This window comes from Bufo gargarizans, chromosome 3, assembly GCF_014858855.1.
Source record: "Bufo gargarizans isolate SCDJY-AF-19 chromosome 3, ASM1485885v1, whole genome shotgun sequence".
NCBI classification, from domain to species: domain Eukaryota; kingdom Metazoa; phylum Chordata; class Amphibia; order Anura; family Bufonidae; genus Bufo; species Bufo gargarizans.
Window position 1 is genome coordinate 321913162 of NC_058082.1, and position 25910 is coordinate 321939071.

At 45.9% G+C, this 25910-nt stretch overlaps 1 protein-coding gene across 1 annotated transcript in view; it reads left to right on the forward strand.

The window, feature by feature from the left end:
- The window catches only part of DNALI1 (dynein axonemal light intermediate chain 1), a 36942-nt gene that overhangs the window by 6877 nt on the left and 4155 nt on the right, over positions 1-25910 (forward strand). The window contains exons 4-5 of the mRNA XM_044287279.1: positions 148-326; positions 18472-18636. Coding sequence (XP_044143214.1) covers positions 148-326; positions 18472-18636 — 344 coding nt within the window. The remainder of the gene's footprint in view (positions 1-147; positions 327-18471; positions 18637-25910) is intronic.

Sequence of the window (25910 nt, forward strand, 5' to 3'; positions counted from 1 at the left end):
CTTGTTAGATTATTTATTATATTTGAATGTATCGGTACGGTGGGACCCTAAAATAAATTTCACTGGTGGGCCCTAGGTACCCCGGTCCGACACTGTTTATATATTTGAAATGAGTTCATGATATATTTTTCCTTTTCATGTCTGTAGATGAGCTTATCAGACAGGTGACCATCAACTGTGCCGAGCGGGGTGTCTTACTGCTGAGGGTGCGTGATGAAATACACATGACCATCTCTGCATACCAGACGCTATATGAAAGCAGCGTGGCTTTTGGGATGAGGAAGGCCTTACAGGCAGAACAAGGCAAATCGGACATAGAGAAAAGGGTAGGTTGCCTCTGATTATCGGTTTTTAACCTACTAACTATTGAATTATAATTTAGCCTGCTCCGACATGTTGTACGTCATTATTTTCCGCACTTAGCTCTTCTTTAGTAAGCCTCTAGCTTAAATTTCCTTTCTATTGCGTAAAGTCTTCGTAAATCCAAAATCTCAAACTTACTTAGTGACCTCAAGTTTCCTTAGGATTACATTATTGTAAAAAACAGCTCCCCGTTATAAGGGCTCATGCACACAAACGTATTTTCTTTCCCTTTCTGCTCCGTTTTTTTTTGCGGACCGTATGCGGAACCATTCACTTTAATGGGGCTGTAGAAAATACAGAAGTTACTCCATGTGCATTCCGTTTCCGTTTGTCCGCATGGCCGTTCCGCAAAAAAGTGTCCTATTATTGTCCGCAAATCATGGTCCGAGGCCCCATTCAAGTCAAGGGGTCCGCAAAAAATACAGAGCGCACAAGGAACAAATCCATATTTTGCGGATCCATACTGTAGAAATGCTATGCCTAGCCCATATTGCTTATGTGTTTGGTGATTAGTAAGTTACTGTTTTTGTATACGAATACGGAAACCATATGGATATGTTTTGTGCAATAACGGAACGAAAGAGGACTTAAATCAGAGGAAAAAAAACAGATTCGGAACAACAGATCAGTGAAAAACGGACAGCAAAACAACAACGGTCGTGTACATGAGCCCTAAGTCTGAATTAAACTGGCCATACACAATAGGTAACAGTTGTCTGAACCTGCCAATTTCAGCAGGATGACCAACAACCTAATTTCAGGGCTGCTCTTCCCTGGGAGAAGATGTCAGCGGGAAAGAAGGATCAGCATGCTGGATTGTATTATTCTTTGTTTCCTCTCCCACTGAAATAAGTATGCACCAGTTTCACCACCTGGATAAAAATGTACAATTGTAATCATTCTGACAGGTTAAAGGGGTTTTCCCATCTCAGACAATGGGGGCATATCGCTAGGCTATGCCCCCATTGTCTGATAGGTGCGGGTCCCACCGCTGGGACCTGCACCTAGAATGAGAACGGAGCCGGGAAACGAACGGAGGGCGCACTGCGCATGCGCAGCCGCCCTCCATTTATTTCTATGGGGCGTCCAAAAATAGCCGAGCACTGGCTCGGCTATTGCCGTCTGCCCCATGGAAATGAATGGGAGCATGGGCTGCGCATGAGCGGTGCGCTCCCATTCACTTCTATGGGAGCAGCGTTTGGTGGTGGTCGGACCCCGGGAAATCCCGGGTCCTCCAGCCACAGCACTCCCTGCTTCGTTCTCGTTGTAGGTGCGGGTCCCAGCACCTATCAGACAATGGGGGCATATCCTAGCGATATGCCCCCATTGTCTGAGATGGGAATACCCCTTTAAAGGGGTTCTCTGGGAATTAAGAAAATTTAAATACTTAAATATTCATTTATTATAAATATATTCTCAAATACCTTTCATTATTTCTAATGGCTCGTTTTGTCTGTGGAGCAATCATCAGGGGAAACAAAATGGCTGCTGTCCCAAAAGTTCACACAATACTTGTCCTGATCACAAATTAGGACGTTACTTCACAACACTGAGGTAAAGAGCTGCCTCCTCATCCTCCTCTCTACTTGTCAGGGATTATGATCCTGAATACAGATGATAAGATCTTCAGCTGAATCTCTGGGGAATTTAGTTCATGAGAAGACATGAAGTACAGAGAGGACGGACAGGACAGGCTGTGGTAATGGAGACTGCATACAAGAGCTGCTGCTGATTACTACACCTCAGCCTCCTCTCATGTCTCATCATCTTCTCCATCCCACAGATTCACCTGTATTCAGGATAATGATACCTGACAAGCAGAGCAGAGAGGAGGATGAGACAGCACTATAGCTCATTGTGGTGAAGTAACTGTGTGATTAGGACAGGTTTTGTGTGTACTGAGACGGCGCCCATTTTATTTCTCTTAATGATTGCTTCCTAGACAAAACAAGCCATTCTATTGTGAATATAAGCAAGTTGTACCTACTAATTACATGACTTTATATTGTATATAATTTAGAGAGAAGCTGGAAAAAAAAATCCAAATAGGGTGGAATTGATTAAAAAAACACAATTCCGCCATAGTTTTTATGGGTTTTGTTTTTACAGTGTTCCCTATGCAGTAAAACTAACCTGTTAGGCCTCATGCACACGGACGTTTTTTTTCACGGTCCGCAAAACGGGGTTCCGTTGGTCCGTGACCGTTTTTCCGTCCGTGGGTCTTCCTTGATTTTTGGAGGATCCACGGACATGAAAAAAAAGTCATTTTGGTGTCCGCCTGGCCGTGCGGAGCCAAACGGATCCGTCCTGAATTACAATGCAAGTCAATGGGGACGGATCCGTTTGATGTTGACACAATATGGTGCCATTTCAAACGGATCCGTCCCCATTGACTTTCAATGTAAAGTCTGGAGTTCTGTTATACCATCGGATTGGAGTTTTCTCCAATCCGATGGTATATTTTAACTTGTAGCGTCCCCATCACCATGGGAACGCCTCTATGTTAGAATATACTGTCGGATATGAGCTACATCGTGAAACTCATTTCCGACAGTATATTCTAACACAGAGGCGTTCCCATGGTGATGGAGACGCTTCAGGTTAGAATATACAAAAAAACTGTGTACATGACTGCCCCCTGCTGCCTGGCAGGTGCTGCCAGGCAGCAGGGGGCAGACCCCCCCCCCCCCCTGTTTTTAACTCATTGGTGGCCAGTGGGCCCCCCTCCCCTGTTGTTAACTCGTTGGTGGCCAGTGTGCGCACCCCCCTCCCTCCCTCCCTCTATTGTTTTAATACATTGGGGCCAGTGTGCGCGCGCCCCCCAACCCCCCCTCCCTCCCTCTATTGTTTTAATACATTGGGGCCAGTGTGCGCGCGCCCCCCCAACCCCCCCTCCCTCCCTCTATTGTTTTAATACATTGGGGCCAGTGTGCGCGCGCCCCCCCAACCCCCCCTCCCTCCCTCTATTGTTTTAATACATTGGGGCCAGTGTGCGCACCCCCCCAACCCCCCCCCCCCCTCCCTCCCCCCATTGTAATCATCATCGGTGGCAGCGGAGTAGAAGATTTTCATACTTACCTGGCTGCTGGCTGCTGCGATGTCTGCGTCCGGCCGGGAGCTCCTCCTACTGGTAAGTGACAGGTCTGTGCGGCGCATTGCTGTCACTTACCAGTAGGAGGAGCTCCCGGCCGGACGCAGACATCGCAGCAGCCAGCAGCCAGGTAAGTATGAAAATCTTCTACTCCGCTGCCACCGATGATGGGGGGGGGGGGGGGGTGCGCACACTGGCCCCAATGTATTAAAACAATAGAGGGAGGGAGGGGGGTTGGGGGGTGCGCACACTGGCCCCAATGTGTTAAAACAATAGAGGGAGGGAGGGGGGGTTGGGGGGGGCGCGCGCACACTGGCCCAAATGTATTAAAACAATAGAGGGAGGGAGGGGGGGTTGGGGGGCGCGCGCACACTGGCCCCAATGTATTAAAACAATAGAGGGAGGGAGGGAGGGGGGTGCGCACACTGGCCACCAACGAGTTAACAACAGGGGAGGGGGGGGCCGCACAATGATATTCAAACTGGGGAGGGGGGGGTCTGCCCCCTGCTGCCTGGCAGCCCTGATCTCTTACAGGGGGATATGATGGGGTTAATTGTACTATCATATCCCCCTGTAAGAGATCGGGTGCTGCCAGGCAGCAGGGGGCAGTCTTGTACACAGTTTGTAGTGTATTCTAACTAGAAGCGTCCCATCACCATGGGAACGCCTCTGTGTTAGAATATACTGTCGGATCTGAGTTTTCACGAAGTGAAAACTCAGCTCTGAAAAAGCTTTTATGCAGACGGATCTTCGGATCCGTCTGTATGAAACTAACCTACGGCCACGGATCACGGACACGGATGCCAATCTTGTGTGCATCCGTGTTCTTTCACGGACCCATTGACTTGAATGGGCCCGTGAACCGTTGGCCGTGAAAAAAATAGGACAGGTCATATTTTTTTCACGGCCAGGAAACACGGCTCACGGATGCGGCTGCCAAACGGTGCATTTTCCGATTTTTCCACGGACCCATTGAAAGTCAATGGGTCCGTGAAAAAAAACGGAAAACGGCACAACGGCCACGGATGCACACAACGGTCGTGTGCATGAGGCCTTACTGTCATTCTCCGGGTCAGTACAATTTCATCGATACCATATTTGTATAGTTTTTCTTGTGTTTTAATACTTAAAAAAAAAAAGTTTTTTTTTCTTTACATCACCATACTCTAACCCCCCCCAATAACTTTTTATACATTAGTTTTTATTTATACCATTTTGGAGTGTGTATGACTTTTTGATCACTTTTTATTCTTTTTTTTTTTTTTTTTGGTAGGTGAAGCAATCGAAAAAGTCAAATCAGCCATTTTTAAAAATGTTTTAATATTTTTAAAAAAACTTTCTTGACTTCTTTTTAAAGTCTGATTGCTTCCCCCATAGGCTGCAATGAATTACCATTGTGAGTTTGAGCCCTGCCATTGCTAATCATTGCTGTGGAAGGCCTGTGATCTATCAGAGGGCATGAGGCTGCCATAGCAATTGAAAGGCTCCCTCGATTTCTGCGCAAGGATAGCCCAGTTCGTCAACGGAACTCCTGAAAATGCCTTTGTCCTGCGCGATTTAGCGCAGGACAAAGGAGAGCATCGGAGCATGAATTGCTCCGATGCTCAAGTCAGGGGGGCTGCCTGGGTGAAAATGGAGGTATGTCTGGGTTCAGCTCTTTAAAGAGAAGACTTGTGCTGTACACATATGTCATAAAAGGGCTAAACTATACTTTTTGCCAAGTGTTGTATACGGTAAAGCATAGCGGGACATTTAGATGGGACTGAGCTGTACAAAGGCTATGTGACTGATGAGCACGTGCAGAATAGGCTGCAGAGCTCAACCGAGGGCCGCAGCCTCTTCAAACAGCTGAGTGGTGGGGGCGCTGAGAGTTGGACCCCCACCAATATGATATTGATGATCTATCCTAAGGAAAGATGATCAATATTTAAAGGGCATCTGATTTGTACCTATGAAACTGGCTGACCTGTTGCATGTGCACTTGGCAGCTGAAGGCATCTGTGTTGGTCCCATGGTCATATGTGCCTGCGTTGCTGAGAAATATGTTTTAATATATGCAAATGAGCTTCTTGGAGCAACAGGGGCGCTGACATTACACCTAGAGGCTCTGCTCGCTCTGCAACTGCCACACCCTCTCAAATTTGATTGACAGGTCCCAGCAGTGTAAACGTCTTCACGCCTGGCCCTGTCAAACAAAGTGGAGAGGGTGCAGCAGTTGAAGAGAGAGCAGAGCCTGTAGGTGTAATGGCAACACCCACATTGTTCCTAGAGGCTCATTTGCATATATTAAAATATAATTTTTCTCAGCAATACGGGCACATATGCACATGGGACCAACGCAGAAGTCTTCAGCTGCCAAGCGCACATGCAGCAGGTCAAGCAGTTTCATAGGTACAAATCTGCTGAGAGATGAGTTCCTGCAAAGGCGTGCTGTTTCTGTTGTCTGCCAGTGTACTGACCTTCTGCCTGTTTACTGTATTCTGATCCACCACCACCTGACCTGTGTCTGATCTCTGTATTGATCCTATGCTGCCTGCCCTGACCTCAGACCAGTTTCCGTATTACACACACTCCACCAGCCCTGACTTTGGCCTGTCCCTGGCTACGATTCTGCCTGACAATTCGGTTCCCTGACCATGGTGGATCAGCTGTTAACCACACAGAGACTACTCCAGGAGGTAGCCTGGTGGATCCCCTGCAGCGAAGTCCAGATCCCTGTACAGTGGTTAAAAGGGGAATATCAGGGGAATATCAGGGGACTGCCAGGGTAACAACCAAAGCCATATATGTTGGTTAACACAGCGGTTACACACCCACTGTCCATAACAAAACTGAGGGGATCCTAGACAAAGTCCTGCACAGTCCATAAAAGTAATCTGTCCTTAGAAGCAGCACTGGATTCACACATATTTGGGGCAGTTTCTGATGCAGTTCCAGTTTTTATTAGTAAAACACAGGATCCCCTCGGTTTATGGCATATTGCCAGGTGCTGGCCCCTTCTCTGGGACATACTTCTATCTCAAGAATTGGGACCCTGGAATGAACGCGAGCTAGCCGTGCATGCATGGTCACCCTCCATTCACCACTATAGAACTTCCAAAAATAGCTGAGCACTGGCTCAGTGAATGGAGAGTACGCACAAAACAAAATGGTTTTCATATTTGGTGTGGAAGAACTTCACTGGCCTGCATCAAGCTCAGTCTACAATCCCAAGGAACATGTTTGGCATTAAAGGGCAATGGCAGGCAGGGCAACTACCTTTGCTTCCAACATGCCTAAATAGTCACAAATCCACTCATTCTAGCCTCAAAATCCAGTGGAACGTTGCCTATCTTTTTTTGTTATGTCTAGCATTGCTATGAAATAGCAAATTGTTATATGTTACAGTTCTAATAATGTCCACTAGATGGTGGTAGAGTTCTGCCTGCCCACGGGATGAAGAAGAGCCCAAAACTTCAAAGCAGTTAAACTTTTTCTTTTGAAGGGCTGCATACAACATTGGCAATTGGCATTTTATGTTTGAAAGAGTAATGCAGCCCATACAAATTAGCTGTCAGACGGCTATCTCCCCCAACTTTCCATACACATGTATGCTTGGTTCGGCTGCGTACTTGTGAGGTCAATGATGAAATCCAAAAGCCAGATCCTTCTGCCGTTGGGGAGAGTCTGGAGACCCCCACCCACATTGAATGGTCAGCTGGTTCTGCCGACATCTAAATGTCCAGCTTTACATTTAAAGGGACCGTGTCAGTATAAATTACAGCATCAGTGTGATGTCCTGATAGAGTTACACTAATGGTGTGATTGGACCTGCCAAGTCACATGGCACATCACATGTCCTTACCAGCTAATCAGTAGCCCTGAAAAGGATCATGTGACGTAAGATTCATTAGTCACACACTGCAGCATGTAATCCTTGTCCTGGCTGCCAACATGAGCTAATTAACTCTTTGCATCAATGTCCATATCTCCGCCACTATTCAAAGTCCTGGATCGTAATGTAGATAAAAAGTATAGAATATGCCATAAAAAGCCGATAGATAATGGAATTTCCCCGACCCCACCTTCTCCTTGGTGGGCACAGACACCACCCCACTCACCCTCCTGCTTTCTGTCTGTTGGCCCGGACCTGCTGGTCTTCCTCAGGTTCCTTCTGGTGGGCCCAGCTGCCAGAGTCAACTGACTCAACTCCCTTGTTGGCAAGACCTTTCCCTGTGCGCTTCCTCTGGCTCCTAAAGGGCCGGTATGTGCACCCTAATTCACACCAGCTTATGGCTGGCCACCTTTAGGTACTTAAGGCACCTTCCCTTATGGGAGGGTGCCTGAGCAATATGCTGTCTAGCTTGCTAGTTCCCTGGTAAGGTGTGCTGTATCCATTTGTCTGTCCATGTACTGCATCCTGTCTGATTCCTGGATTCTGACCATCTGCTGCCTGACCTGACCTGTGTCTGACCTCCGTTTTAACACTTTGGTCTCTGTTGGTTTTCCCGTGGCAAAAACTGCATATAATACACAGAAAAACTGAAACACAGTAAAAATAGTAGTAGATTTTTCTATTGTATTTTCAGTCATGTGTGAACCCGGCCAGGTCCCCTTCAATGCTTGCCAGGTACAGTTTTGTACTGTTCGTAGTGGCTGTGCCTGGTGTTACAGTTCACTACAGTTTTGTCTCATTCACGTGAGTAGGTCTGAATAGTAATACCAGACACAGCCATTATCACAAGTATGGTAAGCATTAAAGGGGCCATGGAGCGCTGAAGCCCTTTCAGCCTTTTGGCAAGGGTGCCAAGAATTGGATCCCGACAATCAAATATCAATGGCCTATCTTAAGTATAGGCCATCAGTTTTGAAGTCCCAGATAACTGGTTTACAGTAAAGGTGTCATCTTTTTACAGTAAATGAGGGTATCTTTAAGATGCTTTAATAACTCTTACAGGCTTATAGGCAGAGAATTGCTCCTAGAATGTACACCAAATCATATATCCTGTGATTGCCAGTTTGCATTGTTCGCCCCCGCGAACATATGTGGGCTGCCATCTTTTTTCACAAGTCTGGCGAGGCACAGGAAAGCCCTTACCTGTGCCTGTGCGCGAGCCGGTCTGAAAACAAGTGCAGTCAGCGGGAGCAGGCAGTTCCGAGAACAGCCCGATGAAGGCCCCCGGTGGCTGTTCTCGGAACTGCCTGCTCCCGCTGACTGCACTTGTTTTCAGACCGGCTCGCGCACAGGCACAGGTAAGGGCTTACCTGTGCCTCTCCAGACTTGTGAAAAAAGATGGCAGCTCACATATATTCGCGGGCGAACAATGCAAACTGGCCATCACTGCTGGCCAGTATACATCAACATACTGTACAGACACATACAGGGAGTGCAGAATTATTAGGCAAGTTGTATTTTTGAGGATTAATTTTATTATTGAACAACAACCATGTTCTCAATGAACCCAAAAAACTCATTAATATCAAAGCTGAATATTTTTGGAAGTCGTTTTTAGTTTGTTTTTAGTTTTAGCTATTTTAGGGGGATATCTGTGTGTGCAGGTGACTATTACTGTACATAATTATTAGGTAACTTAACAAAAAACAAATATATACCCATTTCAATTATTTATTTTTACCAGTGAAACCAATATAACATCTCAACATTCACAAATATACATTTCTGACATTCAAAAACAAAACAAAAACAAATCAGTGACCAATATAGCCACCTTTATTTGCAAGGACACTCAAAAGCCTGCCATCCATGGATTCTGTCAGTGTTTTGATCTGTTCACCATCAACATTGCGTGCAGCAGCAACCACAGCCTCCCAGACACTGTTCAGAGAGGTGTACTGTTTTCCCTCCATGTAAATCTCACATTTGATGATGGACCACAGGTTCTTAATGGGGTTCAGATCAGGTGAACAAGGAGGCCATGTCATTAGTTTTTCTTCTTTTATACCCTTTCTTGCCAGCCACGCTGTGGAGTACTTGGACGCGTGTGATGGAGCATTGTCCTGCATGAAAATCATGTTTTTCTTACCTTGCAGACTTCTTCCTGTACCACTGCTTGAAGAAGGTGTCTTCCAGAAACTGGCAGTAGGACTGAGAGTTGAGCTTGACTTCATCCTCAACCCAAAAAGGCCCCACAAGCTCATCTTTGATGATACCAGCCCAAACCAGTACTCCACCTCCACCTTGCTGGCGTGTGAGTCGGACTGGAGCTCTCTGCCCTTTACCAATCCAGCCATCTGGCCCATCAAGACTCACTCTCATTTCATCAGTCCATAAAACCTTAGAAAAATCAGTCTTGAGATATTTCTTGGCCCAGTCTTGACGTTTCAGCTTGTGTGTCTTGTTCAGTGGTGGTCGTCTTTCAGCCTTTCTTACCTTGGCCATGTCTCTGAGTATTGCACACCTTGTGATTTTGGGCACTCCAGTGATGTTGCAGCTCTGAAATATGGCCAAACTGGTGGCAAGTGGCATCTTGGCAGCTGCACGCTTGACTTTTCTCAGTTCATGGGCAGTTATTTTGCGCCTTGGTTTTTCCACACGCTTCTTGCGACCCTGTTGACTATTTTGAATGAAACGCTTGATTGTTCGATGATCACGCTTCAGAAGCTTTGCAATTTTAAGAGTGCTGCATCCCTCTGCAAGATATCTCACTATTTTTGACTTTTCTGAGCCTGTCAAGTCCTTCTTTTGACCCATTTTGCCAAAGGAAAGGAAGTTGCCTAATAATTATGCACACCTGATATAGGGTGTTGATGTCATTAGACCACGCCCCTTCTCATTACAGAGATGCACATCACCTAATATGCTTAATTGGTAGTAGGCTTTCGAGCCTATACAGCTTGGAGTAAGAAACCATGCATAAAGAGGATGATGTGGTCAAAATACTCATTTGCCTAATAATTCTGCACGTAGTGTATAGTGAACTACATTCTCCAATAGAAAAGAGAGGTGCGTATGGCATGCAGTCACACATGGGACACACCAAACATGGTGTGAACAGAGGCTAAGCTAGTCAAATAAAACCACCGGTTGTACAGCGACATGACTATAACACCATAAAAAAAAAAAGCTTGGAGCCAGTTAGGTGATAGAACACATGCTTGCCTATGGCATCCCAATTTGCAGTTGTAGAAGCCATCGAAGAGGTGTTCTTGTCCCCTCCAGCTAACTGTTATTAGGTCATCAGATGTGATTCCGTAATTTGGAAACTTTGATGGAACTATGAAGTTAAACTCTCCACATTGGCGTGTAGAATGAGTGATCAGCTGTCACCGTATCACAAACAAAGCAGTTCTTCAAGCAAACTCTTCCAGCCCCTTCAGCGTCAGACAGCCACCATGTCTAATCCTTCTGGTTAAGTGCTGTGAATCTCCGCATGTAAAGCCAGGATCTGGAATATTAACTTCTTCAACCATAGCTAATACACAATGAAATTGCCTTTTCTATGCTCTAAAACGGTTCCATATCTCAACAGTGACTTCATAGCTTTAGCATAGAATGGTCATTGCCTTAAAGATGATTTAATTTCTTTTTTAACCAATTTTATACCTGAATCTCTAATTTCATGGTCGACAAACTTGGATTTTAATCACATTATCAAAGTTTTATAAATATGAAACAGCACTGGAACGGCTTTTTAGAAAATTGCCAAGCAGTTCTAAACAAATTGCATCCTGGATAGATGGTTGTGGGTGGGATTTTTTTTTCTTTCCTGCCGTTAACACATCATTGGCTAATATGATTCAAGAGGCAGAAATGACATTAACTGTCTGCTAGAGAGGAACCCTGACCGCCACTGTCTCCACGAATGTTCATTTTCCGATTAGCCTTCTAATACTATTAAAGTGCAATGTCCAGAAATAGGGTCTGAGCAGATGTGGAGAAGAGGCATTCAGGTGTCCTATCAGTCACAGTAGTAGCGTGTGCCACCTGCCATTTGTCTCCACATCGCAGGACAAGTCATGGCGCGGTAATCCGGCTGATTAATGATCTGTGAATGTAAAGGAGGATTAGAATTTTATTTCAAGACACGGAGGCTCATATTGCTATCTCTCTCTTTACTGAAAATCCACAGCAGCAAAGAAGAATAACAAAGATAACATACTAAACCACCCCTAAGGGTGACCGCTCCCACCAACCAGACCATAAATAGGCCCTCCTTCCTGACATCTTCCTCTTTCTTTGCTGCTCCATGGCAGATAACTATTAAAGTGTGGTCATTATATTTGCTTTCCTTGTAAGGATTTTTTCCCCAATAAGTTTGGGGTTCTCTTAATTTCCCCTCTTTTTAGTTTATTTCTATTTGGTATCATTTTATATATTTTTTACTGTGTTATTGTCTGATATATATTTTGCCTCGGTTTTTCCGTTATACCCTCCCAGTGTTCCCTCATCCTCTCTGGCATATCGCGCCGCCGGCGCCTTGCCCTTCCCTCATCCTGCACATCTCTCCACTGTTTTATTCGTCCTCACCTTTCTGGTGGGGGTTTCTGCGCCATCTTTCCTCTCTTGGCGCCTCTGACGCGGCATCCCAGTCCACACACACTCGAGTGACGAGATTTCGGGCGTCATCTTGGTTTGTCCCTGCCGCGCTCGGGATTTGATTCTGACTCCCCTTCCTATTGGCGCCTGGAGGGGGTGGGGGGCGTGTCCCCCCCCCCCCCCCCCCCGCGTTTCACTGCTGTTCTTGCGATCTTGGTCGCCACTTTTGTGTTCTCCTCTGCTGTGCAGTTGTGTTTCTCCTCTTGTCTCCCTCATCTTGGCGATTCCCTACAGGAGTGACTAACTCCCTTCAGTGGCACAACCATGTCCCATCCTGCCGATTTTAACCCTTCAGTACCGGTCAGTTCACTAATTGCCATAACTCAGGGATCCTCCCCTACTCCTCTTGGGGCTGTTTCTATGCCCTCGGTGGATGCCCAGGCCTTGGCCCTGCAACAATCAATCTCCCAGGCTATTGCTTCAGCTATGGGGTCTATGTCCTCTATTATCTCACAATCCATATCACAGGCCCTTGTCCCTCTGGGGCCTCCCCGCATTCCTCCACCTGATACTGTTGCCTCCAGAAATCTAGCAAATGATAGCGTAGTTCTATCAAATGAGAGCGTGCTCAGCACACGCAAGAGAGCCTGTCCACGCCAGGCAGAAAAGGCACGGCCGTGGAAATCAGGTCGCACTCAGCCCGAGCCTAGTTCAAACTCCTACATGGAGTCTGATGAGGAGGCTTTGAGTTACCACCTCGGTGGTTCAGAAAATGAGATTGAGGGCGCTATGGTGGACCCTGAGGTGGACGGTAACATCCCTTTGTCGCAACCTTCTACTAGTGTGGCCGCAGATGCTGCCGCTTTGGGCTCTGCCTCTCTTACGGATCCTACAGGGGAGCCCCTTTTTGATCCTGATAGTTTACATCATCCTAGGTCTGCGGAGTGGATCCCCGCCCCACATGTGGCCCATTATTTAGAGGCCAGGATTAGAACGCCCTTATGTAAAGAGACACAAAATAAATTAAGGGCCGAATGCCCACGCCCTTTGATACCTAATAAGGTCTGTGAGACCCCTAATGTTGACCCTAAAATGGTCCAGTTTCTGGCCAAGACAGGGTTTAACCCCCGCAGGGGCCTAGATTCAGCACTATGAGCTTGCCAGGATAAGCTCCTGGATATTTTAGGACCCCTTGCAAAGATCTTTGATATAGCAGAGTCTGCTAGAGCGGACAGCACGCCGATAGACCCGGAGGAGCTCCAAGTATGGGTGCAGCGTGCCATCTGCATTGCGGGGAATGTAAATACTTCCCTCGCGATTGAGAGGAGGAAGGCCATCCTCATGAAAATAGAGCCAAAACTGGCCAACATGGCTTTGACTGAAACGGGCAAGGATGCTCAGGGGCTCCTTTTTGGCGACTCCTTTATAAAGGAACTAGGGAAGTTTGTGGGGGGGCCTTCACGGCTTTGGACAAGGCGCAATCATCTATGCGCAAATTTTTTTACGGTAGGGTCTCTACCAGTGCCGGCAGTATTAGGGGCCGACTGTCCGGCCGTACGACTTTTCAGACCCGTAGCACAGGTCGAGGTCCCTTAAACCAGCTACCAGCGTTTCAGGACCAGAGACAACAAGCCTCTTTCTTCCCGTCCAGAGGAGCTTTCGGAAGGTCCAGAGGTTTCAGAGGAACTCCGGGTTCAAGACATCCTTTCGGTGAGTCCTCAAAATCCGCTCCCGTCTTCTTCCCTTTACATAGGAGGCAGACTCCAACATTTTTTACATGCTTGGTCTCTCATCACATCCGATCCGTGGATCCTGGCTACTATCAGGGGTTTTCAGATAGACGCCCCACTTTGTCTTCGTCGATCCAGGCCGGGGGAGTTCTTGCCAGAGTCTCGTCGACTCATAGACGCAGAACTCTTATCCCTGCAGGAAAAAAGGGCTATAGAGAGGGCCCCGTTATCCCATGGAGGCGTCATCAGCGACATTTTTCTGGTAGAGAAGAAGGGAGGACAATTTCATCCACTTATAAACCTAAACGTTTATGTCCGATACAGCCATTTCAAAATGGAGGGCATCCACCTGCTCAGGGACCTTCTTCTCCTGGGGGACTGGATGGTCAAGCTCGACCTGAAAGATGCTTACCTTACAGTGCCGATTGCCTTACAGTCCAGGGACCTGCTTCGATTCCTTTGGGAAGGGCAGTTCTGGCGCTTCACCTGTCTCCCATTTGGCCTTTCTTCAGCTCCATGGTGCTTCACCAAGCTCATGAAGCCGGTGGTCTCATGGCTTCGCAGTCAGGGTGTCCGTCTGATAATTTACTTGGACGACATGCTGCTCATTGCCCAATATCCGTCCATTCTTCTGGCTCACCTGCGTTTGTCCATTTCCCTTCTCACGGGCCTCGAGTTCATGATCAATCGAGAGAAGTCTTGTCTTCAACCGTCGAGATCATGGAGTTTTTGGGGTTCAGAGTGGATTCAACTGCGCACTCTTTGCCTTCCCCTGTCCAAGGTCCGATCCATCCGCAAAGAGCTGCGTCACATTCTACAGCTTCCCCGGGTTTCCCTACGTCACTTGGCCTGTATCTTGGGCCTCCTGTCGTCCTCGATTCAGGCGATTTCCCCGGCCCCCCTGCATTACCGGGCACTTCAACGGCTCAAGATTGCACATCTTCAGGTGGGTGCCTCCTACGCAGACTCAGTGGTCCTGGACCAGGACACCAGGAACGAACTGACGTGGTGGATTCACAATCTCGACACAAGGCCATTGTGGGCCCCCGGCAGGATTTGATTATTGAGTCGGACGCCAGTCTGCTACAACTGCGTTTCCACCGGGGGTCCTTGGTCAACGTCGGAGGCGACTTTGCACATCAACGCTTTGGAGCGTTTAGCGGGCTCCTTCGCGATTCAGAGCTTTGCCTGCGGCAGAGCCACTGCTTGCATACGGCTCAGGATGGACAATGTGTCAGCTGTTCGCTATGTGAACTCCATGGGCGGCACTCGTTCTACAATGTTAACACATCTAGCGAAGGAGTTCTGGTCTTACTGTCTGGACAGGGGCTTCACGGTAGTGGCGGAGTATATTCCGGGTCTTCTCAATTACCATGCGGATTGGAATTCTTGGTACATCTCGGACTTCAGCGACTGGAGATTGGAGTCGATGGTGTTCTCTTCCATTCGAGTCCCTCTGGGGGCCTTTTACCTTAGACCTGTTTGCTTCGCGTTGGAACGCCCAGTTGGCCAGGTTTTACAGTTGGAGGCCAGACCCTCAGTCGAAGGTAGTGGACGCTTTTCTCCAGGACTGGTCAGGGGCCCTTTCCTATGCCCTGGTGGTTGCCTTCTGGCAGGCCCAAGTGTGGTTTCCCCAACTTCTGGAGATGTTAATCGAGGATCCTCGTCTCCTCCCGTCCCTGCCGGACCTCCTTCTGGGCCCAATGGGCCAGCACCATCCCCTCCTGATGAACAGTTCTCTTCATCTTCTGGTGTGCAGAGTTTCGGGGGTCGCTGGGACATCGCTGGAGTATCGGAGACAACTAGATTCCTTCTGGAAAGTGCGTGGGCCCCCGGTACCACACGTGCCTACCGGTCGGCCTGGGGATCTTGGTCTCGTTGGTGCATGGTCCGTAACCTGGATCCCGTTACGGCCCCTGTAGCGGATATTTTACAGTTCCTGGCCTCCCTTTTTGAGGACAGCAAGGCGTATCGTACTATTAATTTGTACAGGTCGGCTATTTCCTCCCGTCATCAAGGGTTTTTCGGTTGTCCGGCAGGTCAGCATCCTTTGGTGTGCCGTTTGCTCAAGGGTTCTCGTCTCTCTCGGCCCCCTAGACCCCGATTCACTTTTTCGTGGGACGTCTCTTTGGTCATTAATTTCCTTTTTCATTGGCCGCCTAATTCGGATCTATCTCTTCGTCAGCTTTCTGCGAAACTCGTCACCTTATTTTGCCTTGTATCGTGTAAGCGGGTTTCTGATGTTCGCGCTTTGGACTTTGACGTGGTTTCCTTTACCCCGGATAGGGTCTCTTTCGACATTTCCTGCCGTACCAAAACCGGTATCAGGTCGGTCTCTTACCCTGCTTTTCCTGTGTCTCCTGCGGTTTGTCCGGTGTCGTGTTTCAGGGAGTACCTTTCACGTACTTAAAGTTGGTTCTGTTTTAACTGATGATAGATCATCAGCATCTGATCAGCGGGGGTCCGACACCTGGGACCCCCGCCGATCAGCTGTTTGAGAAGGCAGCGGAGCTCCAGTAGTACCGTGGCCTTCTCACTGGTTACCGCCGGCCCAGTGATGTCACGACTAGTATCAACTAGCGTGGGCGGGGCTAAGCTCCATTCAAGTGAAAAGAGCTTAGCCCCGCCCACGCTAGTTGATACTAGTCAAGACGTCACTGGGCCAGCGGTAAACAGTGAGAAGGCCGTGGCGCCCCTGGAGCACCGCTGCCTTCTCAAACAGCTGATCGGCGGGGGTCCCGGGTGTTGGACCCCCGCTGATCAGATGCTGATGATCTATCATCAGTTAAAACAGAACCCCTTTAAGGCTGTAATGTACCAAAATACGAAAAAAGTCAAAGGGGTGAATACTTTTGCAAGGCACTGTATGGATTCATAGCTGATTTTCCTGCTTCATGTGTACATTCCCTAAAGCTGCATACATAATCGCACAGTGGGTGGTGTCGCAGATTCTGCGCATTTCATAACAACTATATAATGATCATTACATGAATAAACCCTTTATTACGGACAGAGTTTCAAATGCCAGTCTAAGGGCTCACAGACACGGCCGTAGCCGTTTTTGCAGTCCGCAAATTGCGGATACCAGCTGAGGGCCTGCTGACATTTTTTTGTGGGGTCACGGAATGGACTTATAGATGCAGACAGCACACGGGTGTGTTGTCCACATCTTTTGCGGCACTATTGAGATGAATGGGTACGCATGGAACCCAAATAATGGGGATTGGATGCAGAAAAAATCTACTGCCTTGGGCATGAGCCCTAAATCAGAGGAGCGCTGGAGTAAGATAACAAATTTAGGCACAGGCCTCTATAAGAGGTTCTCAGGAATTTCCATAGAATAGGTCATCAATATGAGATCAGTGGGGGTCCAACTGTTTTAAAGGGGTTATCCCATGAGTAATGTAAAAAATTAAAATCAGATATCATATAGTTCAGTCTCTTTCTAACAAAGCTCGAACCAGCCCTGTACCTGACATGGATCCAGAGATCTCCCCATTCAGTGCTCCTATAGATTTATATCAAGCTGAAAGCTCAAAGGGCATGCACTTTCTCAAGAAGTGTGCCCTTTCTGCTGCAGCTGGTGGCAGAGGAGGATGGAACTGGGCATGTATGTCAACTTCAGTGAGGGACACAGAATTTACAAAATGGGCAAACAGCAGGTGGCGCTATGAGATAGATTTCAGTGACTAACCCGTTGGCTATACTACATTTTTTAATCACATGTTATTACAAAAGTATTTAGATCCAAGTGCTGGTTTGAAAACTGTAGAATATTTTGTGTGGGACAATCCCTTTTAGGAGCTCCTCACAGATCACCAAGCAGAACACCATCCATTGTAAAGCGGATGTGCTTGGTATTGCAGCTCAGCCTCATTCACATGAATGGATCTGAGTTGCACCTAGGCCACGTGACCCATGAACATTATATCACATGGCCTAGGAAGAGGCCTAACCGCACAAAGAGCGCTGCGGCCTCTTCATACAGCTGATCGGCAGGGGTGCCAGGAGTTGGACCCCCATCGATCTGAAATTGATGACATATCTTGAGGATAGGCCATCAATATCAAAATCACGGAGAACCCCATAAATTTGGCACATCTTCTGGCAGTTTGTGCACCAGAAAAGCAAATCAGTTTGTTGTGTAAATCATGGTAAATGGGTCTGGCCGTGAAGGTCCCACCCCTCCTGCTGAGCCCCACCCACTTGGCATGTGGTGGAAAATTCTAAAAGTCGCACTAAATGTATGACTCTTCTACTACAGAATATTGGTGTAAATAGGTTAATACATTCCACCCCTTGAATTTTATATGGCTGCTTTGTGGAAGACGAGATAGCTGACAGGTTATTTCCTTGAGAACAAAAGGATGGGGCATGTAGAAAGCCGACATTCTCCAGTCTGACATGTGCCATCATGAAGAGTCGAAAGGTCCCCATACACTAGAAATGGTCTGCCAATTCCACTGAAATGGCCAGGTTCAGCCGGATACATCTTAATATGTATGTCCAGTTTTATTTCTGTTATCTAACATAGTAACATGGTACATAAGGCTGAAAAAAGACATTTGTCCATCCAGTTCGGCCTGTCATCCTGCAACTGACATCTATTGTCTGATCAGATTAATGTATACATGTTCATGTTTGCATAAATTTGTACGATATATAAAACTCAATAAAAAGATTACTAAAATAGTATTGACAGGCAAGAAAGCCAACGTGTGCTACTAATGTGAGATTTGTTGGATATATTTAGTCGTTTACCATTGTTTCCTCTTTATTTCCATTTACAAGTCATCATTTCTCGTCTACAGATTGCAGAATTGGAGCAGGAGAAGAAAGATCTTGAGAGGCAGGTTAATGAACAGAAAGCCAAGTGCGAGGCCATTGAAAAACGGGAGGCAGAGAGGCGGCAGGTGGAAGAGAAGAAGCATGCGGAGGAAATACAATTCCTGAAACGGACCAACCAGCAGTTGAAGGTAAGAAATGGCCATTTTTCAGATTTTTCATACTCACTTCATGCATAAAATGTCTTTACTGTACGATTAAAGGCCCTTTTAGATTTCCTAATGTTCCGGCAGATTATTGTTAACGACCAGTGAAAAGATGCCTCGGATTACAAGATGAACGAGCGCAACGCTCGTTTGTCAGGTAATAGGATCTTTGGTGAGGACACCTAAATCAATGATTATTGCCAGCAGTAGATCGTGCTGTCTAAACTCGCTCTTCTGCCAGAAAACAATGATCCTGTATGGGGCGAGCGATAGCATTAGCAATCACTCCTCCCCATACTGCGGAGGAGATCAGTCTGCTCAGTTGTAAAGGAGCCTTTTCTCCACGTCTTAAATTCAAATAAGATGCTGTATTGCGTTTGCTATCTTTTGATTGCTCATTTACACCAGGGTTTGGGAGACTTCGTTTAATCTATAAGATATAGAAGCTCAACGTGAATATCATCAGGAGGGCAGTCTCAGTTATTTAGTGCTGTTAAAGTAATTGTCCAAACCCATTCATTTTCTGTAAATAAATTGTTCTCAATGCAATAAAATAACAAAAGAAGTAAGGGCTGTGTTACATTCAAAGATCAGGCAGACGATTGTCGGGAGGGGAGTATTCCTTCCCAGCAATCACTTTCTTGTCAGCGGAGGACACCTGCTACTGCATGCAGCGATCTCCTCCACAGTATATGAGTTATGCCATTGCTCCTCCTCATACTGACAACTTGTTAGAGTACTTTCACACTTGCGGAAGAGGATTCTGGCAGGCAGTCACATCGCCGGAACTGCCTGCCGGATCCAGCAATCCAGACGCATACTGATGGCATTTGTCAGACGGATCCAGATGCAGATCCGTCTGACAAATGCATTGAAATACCGGATCTGTCTCTCTGGTGTCATCTGGTAAAACTGATCCAGTATTATATATTTTTTTTGCATTTTTAAAGGTCTGCGCAATTTTAAAGCCGGATCCGTTTTGCCGGAACACTTAATGCCGGACCCAGCACTAGTACACTTTAATGTAAATTAATGCCGGATCCGGCATTCCAGAAAGTGTTTAGTATTTTTGGCCGGAGAGAAAACTGCAGTATGCTGCGGTATCTTCTATGTCCAAAAAACTTAAGAGGGACTGAACTGATGCCTCCTGAACGGAATGCTCTCCATTCAGAATGCATTAGGATAAAACTGATCAATTTTTTTCCCGGTATTGAGCCCCTAGGACAGAACTCAATACCGGAAAACAAAAACGCTAGTGTGAAAGTACCCTAAGCCGGCTGCAGATCATGATTAGACAGCACGAATGCTTAAAAATCTGTATTGCCGGATGAACGAGCTTTTGCCTTGGGCATCAGCCTGCAGGGTAATTCCACATAGTAGTCCTCATCGGAATTTAAGTTTATGTAGGAAATACTTCAATTGCTACTACTGGACTTGTATAGAACGCATGGTCACTGATATAGGAAGCCCTTAAAATCTACCTCAGATTTTCCTTTCCATAAATCAGTTTCCTTTCCTCCTTCCCTTTACCTCCTTAAAAGGGGTTTCCCACTAACAATACTTGCTGGAACCCCCTGTGGTCTTGAGAACAGAGGTCCAGAAGTTCCTCATGCTCTTCAAGACCTCCTTTCTCTTGATGGCTGGAGGTTCCAGAGTGGTTGGACCCCTAGAGATCAGATGCTTATCTTGTGGATAAGTATTGTTAGTGGGAAAACCCATTTAAATGTTCACTTATTCTAAATAGCTGATCAAAAAGACAGCTTTTTAGCTTCACTAACAGAACCAGTTTCATGCTGTTCATAAAAGTCTACAGGAGGTGGAGGAAGTTGCTGCTAGAGGGACACAGAGACAGATAGACACTGCTGACTCTAGAAAGCTGGATTCACAGCAACACTGCTCAGGACTGCTGTATAATGTCCTCCTTGCTGCTGGTTGTGATGGGATGCTACAAGGAGACAGAGGAATAAACAGAGTCTCCTCTTCTCGCTTTGTGCAGTGTATGGTAGACCTCATAGCAGCTGGTATCCTGCACCTGCCCCTACTTCCCTCTATGGAATTCTATAGGCAGCACATAACCTGATCTCTCAGTTAGCCACTGCATTGCAGCATAAATATACATACTTTGCAATGCATAGGGTAAAATCCACAGAAAATCTGCAGAAAACTCCTTAATAAATCCACCATGGAATCACTGTAGAATCCACAGCAGAAAATCGCTCCATGTAGCCTTAAAGGGATTGTCTGGTTTCAAGAGGAAAACAGACAACTCAGAGGATCGACCTGTAATAAATAATAGATAATTACTTACCTGACAGATCCCACACCTCCACTCCAGTTCTCCTGGAACGGCTATGTTTTCCTGGCTGCAGACATCTCACGTTGGCTGAAGCTAATCACTGGCCTCAGCGTTGCACTGAAGAGGCCACTGATTGGCTTTAGTAGTCCCTTGATGTTGATGTGATCTTGCTGGTCCAGCCAGGAAAACAGAGCCCTGCTGGAAGAACACTTAGACTACAAGTCCTTTAAGGGGGAGCTGCTACATGAAAAAGAGGCATTTTTATCTAAGTCTACAAAGGTTTCTTATCTTCACTTGTACTATTGATTTATGGAAAGCTTTTACAATCAGAGACACACTTTAACAGCTAGGGAGAAAGAGACAACAGAACACGCAGAAGGAAAGACCTGGAGACAAGATATTTTATTTTTTATTAGACTATAGAAAGTGGTGATAGGTGGCACTTTGTTGAGCAAAGCTGACATGTAGTCCATCATTGGTTTGGGCACCATTTGGTAGATCTATCTCCTTTACAAATCATTGCTCTGTTTCACCTAATTAAGTCCGTGGTTCCTGACTGTCATAAGATTCCTTATATTGATGGTAGTGCAGATGCTGCAAAATATTCATCACTGCCCTCTCCGTCTAACAGAGAAGGCAATGATGAAGGATATGGGCACATTTAAAAATCATTAAATAATCAGTGTAGAGGTACCCTTGTATTTTAATGCCATCTACAAAGGGCAGTCCGCCTGTTGCAATAAATATCCCATGAGCAATATCTATACAAATGCCTTAAACCGAGAACAAAGCCAACTTACTGTAGTAAATGTTCCCCATCTTTCATCTTTTCTTTTTTTTTTTCCATAAAAATGCCAAGCATTTTATTTTCCAATAGCAGAATTTTAAGTCAACTGAGGGCATAGCCCGACATAAGAAAACTGTTATGCTTTCATGCGTAGATTTCACTCCGTGTTTTCTATATAAGTCAGAAAGGAAATCAAAATCACCTCTTCAGATGTTTCTTATGCACTAAGTTGCAGGATGAAATGCCAAGTGCCTAGATATGGTTGTGGTGCACATAGAGAGGTACTGCATCCACAATCTTCTAGCGTCCGAAACACCAGAGACGTTCTGGGAGTGGGCTAATATTTGGTGGCAGTGCTCTAGAATTTAGGTTATAAGCATCTGCCCCCCCCCTCCCCCGTTGCTCCTAGAAGCTCATTTGCATATATTAACACCCCCTGTTGCTCCTGGAGGCTCATTTGCATATATTAAACTCATTTGCGTATATTAAGCTCATTTGCATATATTACTCCTGGAGGCTCATTTGCATATACTAAAACATCATTTTTCTCAGCAATGAGGGCACATATGAACATGGGACCAACACAGATGCCTTTAGCTGCCTAGTGCACATGCAGCTTCGGAGGTACATAACTGCTGACAGATGCCCTTTAAAGTGTCTGTACAGAAATAATTAGGCCAGGAAGAAGTACTTGTGAACAGTGCAGAATTGAGTATGAAGCTCCAGATTACACACATCTGTCCAAAGAAAAGATATTAGACTGGCGGGTGTCCAGCTGCTGGGATCCCATCAGTCTCTGAAACAGGGCTTGCTCCTTCCTACTAGTAGATCTGTGGTAGGGAGGAGGTTTGTGGGCTGTGGCCAGCCACGTGCGCTGCCCCATATAACTTCATGGAGGTAACATAGTAACATAGTAACATAGTACATAAGGCCGAAAAAAGACATTTGTCCATCCAGTTCGGCCTGTTATCCCGCAAGTTGATCCAGAGGAAGACCCCTCTCTAGTAGCTATAGCCTGTAATATTATTAAGCTCCAGAAATACGTCCATGGCCCTCTTGAATTCCTTTATTGTACTCACCATCACCACCTCCTCAGGCAGAGAGTTCCATATTCTCACTGCTCTTACCGTAAAGAATCCTTTTCTATGTTTGTGTACAAACCTTCTTTCCTCCAGACGCAGAGGATGTCCCCTCGTTACAGTCACAGTCCTGGGGATAAATAGCTGATGGGATAGATCTCTGTACTGACCCCTGATATATTTATACATAGTAATTAGATCTCCCCTCAGTCATCTTTTTTCTCAAGTGAATAACCCTAATTTTGATAATCTTTCAGGGTACTGTAGTTGCCCCATTCCAGTTATTACTTTAGATGCCCTCCTCTGACCTTCTTCAGCTCTGCTATGTCTGCTTTGTTCACTGGAGCCCAGAACTGTACACAGTACTCCATGTGTGGTCTGACTAGCGATTTGTAAAGTGGTAGGACTATGTTCTTATCACGGGAATCTATGCCCCTTCTGATGCAACCCATTATCTTGTTGGCCTTGGCAGCAGCTGCCTGACACTGGTTTTTGCAGCTTAGTTTGCTGTTTATTAAAATTCCTAGATCCTTTTCCATGTCAGTGTTACCGAGTGTTTTACCATTTAGTATGTACGGTTGACTTGCATTTTTCCTTCCCATGTGCATAACTTTACATTTATCAGTGTTAAACCCCATCTGCCACTTATCTGCCCAAGCCTCCAGTCTATCCAGATCCCTCTGTAGCAGTATACTGTCCTCTTCAGTGTAAATTACTTTACACAGTTTAGTGTCATCTGCGAAAATTGATACTTTACTATGCAAGCCTTCTACAAGATCATTAATAAATATATTGAAGAGAATAGGGCCCAATACTGACCCCTGAGGTACCCCACTAGTGACAGTGACCCAATCTGAGTGTGTACCGTTAATAACCACCCTCTGTTTTCTATCACTGAGCCAGTTACTTACCCACATACAGATGTTTTCTCCCAGTCCGAGCATTCTCATTTTATATACTAACCTTTTATGTGGTACAGTGTCAAATGCTTTGGAGAAGTCCAGATATACGACATCCATTGATTCGCCGCTGTCAAGTCTAGAACTTACCTCCTCATAGAAACTGATTAAATTAGTCTGACATGACCGATCCCTCACGAAGCCATGCTGATATGGCGTTATTTGCTTATTTCCGTTGAGATGCTCTAATATAGCATCTCTCAGAAAACCTTCAAACAGTTTACCCACAACAGATGTTAAACTTACCGGCCTATAGTTTCCAGGGTCTGTTTTTGGCCCCTTTTTGAATATTGGCACCACATATGCCATGCGCCAATCCTGTGGGACATTCCCTGTCAGTATAGAGTCTGCAAATATCAGAAATAAGGGTCTGGCTATGACATTACTTAATTCCTTTAGGATACGGGGGTGTATGTCATCCGGTCCTGGCGATTTGTCTATTTTAATCTTTTTAAGTCGCTGATGTACTTCTTCCTGGGTCAGACAGGACACTTTTAATGGGGGATTTATTTTTGCATTCTGCATGTCATCTGACAATTTATTTTCCTCAGTGAATACATTGGAGAAAAAAATATTTAACAGCTTTGCTTTCTCCTCGTCGCTCTCTGCGACTCCCCCCTCATTACTCTTTAAAGGGCCGACACCTTCAGATTTATACTTTTTAACATTTATATAATTGAAGAACATTTTAGGGTTAGTTTTACTCTCTTTGGCAATTAATCTCTCGGTCTCTAGTTTGGCCGCTTTTATTTGTTTTTTACATGTTCTATTTTTTTCCTTATAGTTTTTCAGTGCTTCCGTGCTCCCCTCCTGTTTCAGTGAATGATATGCTTTCTTTTTGTCATTTATTGCTTTCGTTACAGTTCTATTTATCCACATTGGTTTCTTTTTATTCCTTAACCTTTTATTACCATACGGTATGTACCTCTCACAATGAGATTTTAGGATGTTTTTAAAGATATCCCATTTTGTGGCTGTATTTTTATTTTTGAGGACTTTGTCCCAGTTAGTTTGGCCTATGGCCTCTCTTAGTTGGCTAAATTTAGCTTTTTTGAAGTTTGGTATTTTTGTTCCTCCCTGTAGAAACGCTCTTTTGAATGATAATTGGAAGGTTATTACTTTGTGGTCACTATTTCCCAGGTGTCCCCCAACCTGCACGTCTGTTGTTCTGTCAGGCCTATTGGTTAATACTAAGTCCAGTATGGCCGTCCCTCTAGTCGGGTCCTGAACCAGTTGGGAGAGGTAATTGTCTTTGGTTATTGCCAAGAACCTGTTTCCTTTATGAGATATACAAGTTTCCGTTTCCCAGTCTATATCTGGGTAGTTGAAGTCCCCCATAATAACCACCTCATTATGATTTGCCGCCTCGTCTATCTCGTTTAGTAATAGATTTTCTGTGGACTCTGGTATATTAGGTGGTTTATAGTAAACTCCTATTAGTAATTTATTGTTGTTTTTTGCTCCATGTATCTCTACCCACAGTGACTCCACATGTTCATGTCCCTCATTTATATCTTCGCGGAGTGTGGGCTTTAGACCGGACTTTACATAGAGGCAGACCCCTCCTCCTCTCCGGTTTTGACGATCCTTTCTAAACAGACTGTAACCTTGTACATTAACCGCCCAGTCATAGCTATCATCCAGCCATGTCTCAGTTATTCCCACTATGTCATAGTTCTCCTCACACATCACTAATTCCAGTTCACCAGTTTTATTAGTCAGGCTTCTGGCATTAGTATACATACATTTGAGAGGTTTATGTATATTTTTTACCCTACACCTTTCCTTCTGAACTGTTCTAGTCCCGCCTTCCATTCCTCCCCCAGTCCCATTACTTTGCCCCCGGTCTCTATCTGCACTATCTTCCCGTCCTATAACGTAATTACCCTCCCCACCAGTCCCTAGTTTAAACACTCCTCCAACCTTCTAGCCATCTTTCTCCCCAGCACAGCTGCCCCTTCCCCATTGAGGTGCAGCCCGTCCCTACGATAGAGCCTGTAGCCGATAGAAAAATCGGCCCAGTTCTCCAGGAACCCAAACCCCTCCTTCCTACACCAGTTCTTGAGCCACTTGTTAATCTCCATAATCTCCCGCTGCCTTTCTTGTGTGGCTCGTGGTACAGGCAGTATTTCGGAAAA